Source organism: Nannobrachium achirus (assembly GCF_963921795.1).
Source record: "Nannobrachium achirus genome assembly, chromosome: 15".
Taxonomy (NCBI): Eukaryota; Metazoa; Chordata; class Actinopteri; order Myctophiformes; family Myctophidae; genus Nannobrachium; species Nannobrachium achirus.
In genome coordinates, this window is record NC_137822.1 from 46215862 (window position 1) to 46223070 (window position 7209).

The 7209-nt window shown below is 53.7% G+C and overlaps 2 protein-coding genes across 2 annotated transcripts; both read right to left on the bottom strand.

Annotated features, from left to right (window-relative positions):
* Positions 1-255: 255 nt before the first annotated feature.
* Positions 256-495, bottom strand: LOC308299904 (ubiquitin-like protein NEDD8; the record flags this gene model as incomplete). The annotated part of the gene is made up of 1 exon (XM_080743683.1): positions 256-495. One exon carries the CDS (start codon positions 493-495, stop codon positions 256-258), a length of 240 nt encoding a protein of 79 aa, XP_080599809.1.
* Positions 496-3811: 3316 nt separating this feature from the next.
* LOC308299905 (sodium/potassium-transporting ATPase subunit alpha-3-like) lies at positions 3812-6877 on the bottom strand (the record flags this gene model as incomplete). The annotated part of the gene is made up of 1 exon (XM_080743684.1): positions 3812-6877. The coding sequence occupies one exon, from the start codon at positions 6875-6877 to the stop codon at positions 3812-3814; it is 3066 nt and encodes a 1021-aa protein (XP_080599810.1).
* Positions 6878-7209: the final 332 nt, after the last annotated feature.

Consider the following 7209-nt stretch of genomic DNA (forward strand, 5'->3'; position numbering starts at 1 on the left):
GTATTAGGGTTAGTGTCGGAATGAGGGGATGCGCCTCTCTCTCGGTCGTCCTCAGACGAGCCTTCCCTCGTCGCTTCCAGTAAGAGTCCCACTCAGAGAGTATAACATGTAACAAATGGAATGTAACATCCGTACACTGTCAGAGTTCCAAGGGGGTTTGTGGCCCTAGTTTACATGGCAGTTCCTCCTCCTCGTAGAGCCAGCACCAGGTGAATCATAGGGGTCCTCCTCCTCGTAGAGCCAGCACCAGGTGAATCATAGGGATCCTCCACCTCGTAGAGCCAGCACCAGGTGCAGCACAGACCCTCCCTCTATCTTGTAGTCTGCGGCCGTCTTGTCGTCGTTCATCTGCTTGCCGCTGTAGATGAGCCTCTGCTGCTGGGGTGGGATGCCCTCCTTCTCCTCCACCCGCTCCTTGATGCGCTCCACCTTGTCCGTGGCCTCGATGTCGATCTCGATCTCCTTGCCCGTCAGCGTCTTCACTTTGATCAGCATTTTAGAAAAATCTGCAATGAAAGAATGCCCCTCGATCTTCCTCTGGTCTGTTAGCGTGAACCTGGCTGTCTCTGTGTCTTAGACGTCGCCCTACAGCCTCGGCTTATATAGACGGAACGATCTCTGGCGGATGTGACGTAACACGCAAACGCAAACACGTTGCCTAACAAATAACAAAGTGCATTTGCACATTGTTTGTACTAGAGTACTTGTAGGCTGCTCTATGACGTCAGTCATCTATGACACTGTTTCCCAAACACTGGGTCGGGACCCATTTATGGTCACGGACACATTTAAAACGGTATGTGTCATTCCTTCTTGAGCGGTGCTAACCGCTCCTACATCTGGCTTTGTGTGTATGTATGTCCGTCCACACTGTATGTCCGTCCCGCAGAGCTTGGCCAATGATATTTAAAGATGGGGTGCCATGATGTTTTTTCTCCCTTAAAGGGACTACACCATGAATTTTCATTTTTCCAATTTTTATGTATTTTTTTGGTGTCCCACCAGCACGTTCTATCCTCACAAAGTCCTATTTCTGACCATTGTGTCTTTCTCAGTTTATGGGCAGATCTATGTAAGCAGGTCTCAGAACGGGCTGCCTGTTTTTCGGTCTGATTGTGACATCACAATCGGGACCTACTGCTACTGCTGTGCTGAGTGAGGGTTGGGGAGGGGTGGGCAGGCCTGAGAAGGAGGCAGGAGGAGCTGGGAGAGGGTTGAGGAGGGGTGGGCAGGCCTGAGAAGGAGGCAGGAGGAGCTGGGAAAGGGTTGAGGAGGGGTGGGCAGGCCTGCTGAGCAGGAGGTGGGGAGGAATGCGGGCCAAAACTGTCTCAAAGCACAGTCCTCCCACTCAGGACAAGGTGGTACTGCAGCTGAAAATGCTCTGAAAGCCAGGCAGAGATTACAGGGGCTCTGTATTGTATTCAGGAGTGGTAATTTAGCCTCAAACCTTTTGAAAAACGTTTTTGGGACACAATGTTATATAAATTATCTTTTAAATGCATGGTGTACTTGGTGTAGAACCTTTAAAACATGATGATCAGGTATTATGATTATACTAGGAGGAAGACCTTTTCAACCACACTTGCAATTTCCAAATGCATCTTTCTAGTTTTATGATGTCATTAAAGCGGTGTATTTCAATAAATTAGGCCTTTTGACTCAGAGGCTTTCAGCTTTCATGAAGAAAGCAAATACAGTATACACAGGGAAGACATATTTGTATATCATAACCACACCTGGGGGTCTATTAGAGTAATATTACCACCATAGACACATACAAAACAGAAAAAGTACAAAACTATATGGCACATGGCACCACCTCTTTAACATAATTCAGCACTATGAGTTTCAAGTTTCATAATACAACAGTTAGTTCCGACAAAGCAATCTAATTGGTTGAAATAGCTATCAACCCATGCGAATAATGAGCATTACCACACAGGTCTAATCAAATGTAAACATCAGCTGTGCTGGGTCGTGTCCCAGCATTTATGCTGTGTGGCAACGCAAGCAGTTTTCATGGGAACGTCAAGGACATAGTGGCAAAACTATAGCTTAGTCAATCGACTATCTTAATTACAATGAAACAAAGTTGACACATTTTCTTAAGGGTAACCGTTGCATAATTGCAATATTACACTCTAGGGCTGTTTGTTGCTTTACCGTGGTTATCGTCACTGACTGCAGCCCTGCCTACGAAACCAATAACCACGGTAATGCACAACCTCACCCTCTCGTGGGTCCAACAGTCCAATTCACTCACTTTATCAAAGTCACTATGGCCCCCTGGGGGGAGAGAAAGCTGCCTACCATGTTGTATAATTCGGGTGTAAACCTTGTATGTCCAAAACCGTTACTCTTCAGGGAAATGGGAGAAAAAGTTAAAATATGCGCTTTCTACCTAGCAGCAACGAAGTGCAAGTGGACTTGTGAAAAAAAGACAAGAAAGGAAAGGTATGCCTTTTCCAAAAAATAAAATAAAATAAAGAAATGTTTTCTCTCTCAAATTTTTGTTTTTAAACTTTCTGCTGTAAAGTTACATGCATGCCTAGTTAATCTTGAAAACCACTGGACCAATCAGTGCCACATATCTTGTGCACACTTGCCAGTAGGGCAAAGATGTAAGCTCCACACCTTTTTTTATGCTTTATGTTTGTTTTTGAGCGGTGGTAAACCGCTCCTAAGAGTGGCTGTGCGTGTGTCTGTAGACGCTTTTCCTCAGCGTTTTGCCATAGCAATGTGTTTTCCTCAGCGTTTTGCCATAGCAATATGTGTGTGTAGCCATATTACATCACCAATTACATCCTAGACTTATATCCTAGTCTTTTTGAAGCGGTGAAAACCGCTTCCAATGAGTGGCTTTGTGTGTCCCACGCCCATATATGCTCATTTCAGTCCAGAATGAACAGGTTTTTTCGAAAACAAAATGTATGTCACCTCATGTCCATATATGGTCACTCCAGTACAGAATGAACAGGTTTTTTCTGTCCCGTACGTCCAGAATCAGTCCAGAATGAATAGCTTTTTCAAAAAGCAAAATGTGTGTCCCATGTCCATATATGGCCATTTCAGTTCAGAATGAACAGGTTTTAGCTGTCCTGTATGTTCATAACTCTAGAACACATAGAATAAAAGCTCACCGCTTCACTTCGAACCGAGGTTTGATTTTTCCTCAGCGCTTTGCCATAGCAATGTGTCTTCCTCAGCGTTTTGCCATAGCAATGTACGTGTGTGTAGCCATATTACATCACCAATTACCAATTGATGAAGACGTTATGCAAGCACGACCACCGCTCACTTTACATTGGGTGTGATTTTTATTTTATAAATTGCATTTTATTATGGGAGTCACTGGTGCACGGTTGGGTCTGAAACCTCACCCATATAGTAACGCCGTGGCTCCTAGCGAGGCGTTTATTAAAGCGCTGGATGAAAACTGTGCAGGGAACAGTTGTCATCGGTGTTTAGTGGGAGGGAACCCTTGGTACCCAGGCTTTTACTTTCATTCAAAGAAAAGCCTGGGCTAACCTGCTGAAATGTCTGGCATAGGAAGTGGGAGTCAACCTTCCTTTTCCCCAACCAACCAGAGTGCAGGGGGCGTCGCTCCAAATGTTGTGAGTGACGTCAGGGCTCTGAGCTGTGTGCCAGATTGGTGAACCAATAGGATCCACCGGCTGTTTTCAGCGGTGAATTGAATCCGCCCAAATTCAGCCTGCGTTAGGGCAGGCTAGTGGGAGGGTGAAATGAGTGGAAGATGTTAGATAGATAGATAGTCTGAGACTAAACAAACCCTCCCAACCCCTTCAGTAGATCAGTAGAAGGTCTCCTTCTCCACCCAGCCTCCGGGGTAGTGGCGTATGAGCAGCTTCCGGAGCTCGTCGTAGACGAAGATGAGCAGGCTGTAGGGCAGCGCGCAGAACCACCACGTGTACTTCAGCGGGTACATGCGCAGCGCCACATCCATGCCCGGCGTGTAGGACAGGAAGACGGCCAGCGCCGTCTCCACGAACAGCCCGAAGATCAGGACCTTGTTCCTCATGCCCTGCTGGAAGACCGAGTTGCGGCGGGTCTTGCAGATGATGAGGTCGGCCCACTGCACCACCACGATGCTGACGAAGAAGGCGGTGTGCGTGGTGAACTCCAGGATCTTGCGCTGGTCGTACGTCCACTGCTGCCCGTAGCTGTCCTCCAGGTCGTGGACGGTGCGGTTGTCCCAGAGCAGCCGGAGGCCCATCAGCATGCCCGGCAGGAAGCCATTCTCCGCCAGGATCACGCAGTAGGAGAAGAAGCCCGCCAGCGCCTGGATCATGCCGATCTGCCCGTAGGCCGTGCTGATCAGCCGCTGGTTCACCAAGTTGTCCCGCTTGGGGTTGCGCGGCTCACGCTTCATGATGTCGCTCTCGGCCTGCTCGTACGCCAGCGAGATGGCGGGCACCATGTCGGTGCCCAGGTCGATGCAGAGGATGGTGATGGTGCCCAGCGGCAGCGGGATGCTGAACAGGATGAACATGAGGAAGGGCGTGATCTCGGGGATGTTGCTGGTCAGCGTGTAGGCGATGGACTTCTTCAGGTTGTCGAAGATCAGGCGGCCCTCCTCCACGCCGGTGACGATGGAGGCGAAGTTGTCGTCGAGCAGGATCATGTCGGCCGCCTGCTTGGACACGTCGGAGCCCGAGATGCCCATGGCCACGCCGATGTCGGCCTTCTTCAGGGCGGGCGCGTCGTTCACGCCGTCGCCCGTCACCGCCACGATGGCGCCCTGCCGCTGGCAGCCCTCCACGATGATGAGCTTCTGCTGCGGCGACGTGCGGGCGAACACGATCTCGCCGTAGTGCCGCAGGATGTCATCGAGACGCTCCGGCGACATGTCCTTCAGCTCCGAGCCGTGGACCACGCACGCCCGGGCGTCCCTCTGGTCCACCTCGTCCACACGCACACCGCGGCGCTCGGCGATGTCCTCCACCGTCTCGCTGCCCTCCGAGATGATGCCCACGCCCCTGGCGATGGCCTTGGCAGTGATGGGGTGGTCGCCGGTGACCATGATCACCTTGATGCCCGCCGACCGGCACTTGCCCACGGCATCCGGCACGGCGGCGCGGGGCGGGTCGATCATGGACATGAGGCCCACGAAGCAAAGGTTCTCCGTCTGGAAGTTGAGGTTCTCTGCGTCGAAGGCAAAGCCCCGGGGGTGCTGGTCCTCTGGCATCAGCAGGTGGCAGAAACCCAGCACTCTCTCTCCCATTCCTCCCAGCTCCATGTAGGCCTTCTGGAAGGCCTCCCTGATGGCCTCGTCGATGGGCTGCTCTTTGCCCTGCAGCAGGATGGTGGAGCAGCGGTCCAGGATCCTCTCCGGCGCTCCCTTCATCACCAGCAGGTGGCCCCCTTGCTCTTCTGTCTCGTGCACCGAGAGCTGGTACTTGTTGGTGGAGTTGAAGGGGATCTCGGCGACCAACCTGTTGCGCTCCCTCATCTCCCGCACTGAGCCGCACAGCAGCTCGATGCACTTGAGCAGGGCCGACTCGGAGGCGTCCCCGGCCACGTCCCTCTTCAGCACGGGGAGCTGGTCCTGGCCCTGCTTGAACTCGGCGCGGTTGCACAGCGCGGCGATGCGGGCCAGGGACACCCATGTCTCGGAGCTCTTGTCGAAGGCGGCGCCAGACTGGTCCTCGGTGGTGTCGGCCTGGTGGATCCGGCCGTCAAACCACATGTGGGCCACAGTCATCTTGTTCTGGGTCAGCGTGCCCGTCTTGTCGGAGCAGATGGTGGAGGTGGAGCCCAGGGTCTCCACGGCCTCCAGGTTCTTCACCAGGCAGTTCTTCTTGGCCATGCGCTTGGCGGTCAGCGTCAGGCACACGGTGACGGTGGCCAGCAGGCCCTCGGGCACGTTGGCCACGATGATGCCGATGAGGAAGATGACGGCCTCCAGCCAGGAGTAGCCCAGAGCCTTGGCCACGGCGAAGAAGGTGACGCCCAGGAACACGGCCACGGCCGTGATGATGTGGATGAAGTGCTCGATCTCGCGGGCGATGGGCGTCTTGCCCATCTCCAGGCCCGACGTCAGCGTGGCGATGCGACCCATCACCGTGCGGTCGCCGGTGCAGATGACGATGCCGCGCGCCGAGCCCTCCACGCAGTTGGTGGAGAAGAAGGCAATGTTGCGGGCCTCCAGGGGGTTCTCCTGGTCGCTCTCCGGCGAGCGGCTCTGCGGCTCCGACTCGCCCGTCAGCGAGGAGTTGTCCACCTTGCAGCCGTGTGCCGACACCACCCTGATGTCGGCGGGGATGCTGTCGCCACCCTTCACCTCCACCAGGTCCCCGAGCACCACCTCCTCGGCGTTGATGGTCACCTTGCGGCCCTCGCGGATCACCAGCGCCTGCTGCGGCACCATGTTCTTGAAGGAGTCCATGATCTTGGAGCTCTTGGCCTCCTGGTAGTACGAGAAGATGCCGGTGATGACCACGACGACCGTGAGCACCACGCCCAGGTACAGGTTGTCCTTGGCGGGCTCGTCCTCGCTGTAGGCCTGGAAGGCGTACGCCACGAAGCAGAGAACGGCGCCGGTCCACAGCAGCAGCGCGAAGCCGCCGAATAGCTGGCGGCAGAACTTGACCCACTCGGGGGTGGTGGGGGGCGGGGTGAGGGCGTTGGGGCCGTCCCGGATGAGGAGCTCCGCCGCCCTGGCGTTGGTCAGGCCGTCGGAGGCGTCGGTGTCGAACTTGGCGCACACCTCCTGCACGGACATCTTGTGCTCCGTGATGGGGACCTCCTTCTTCAGCTCCTCCATGTCCTTCTTGGCCCCCCTCTTCTGCTTACTCATCTTGGGGGAGGGGCCGGTGCTGTCCTCCGGCGTGATGGTGACGTGGTAACTGTCTCCCATGTTGACGCTGCGTAGCTTGAAAGAGTCAGCCTCCCGGGAGGTCTATTAAAAACTATCTCCTTTTTAGCAAGCGGGAAAAAGGATTTAGATTCTCTCAAACTTGAAAAAAGGTCAGGCTTACAATCAATCCTTCCCCCCCGAAAAAACGAGATGCCCTTTAACTGAAACACTGATAGCTGGCACCGGATGTGTTTGTATATCTAAGCGTCTCTGAATATCACTTCCTTCGAGGGGTATATGGATTGACGAGGAACGCTGAGCATGAAAACACTTATTTAAGGCCTGGTAGAGCCTCCGCTCTGACATCACTCTCAACACAAACCCTCGCCTAG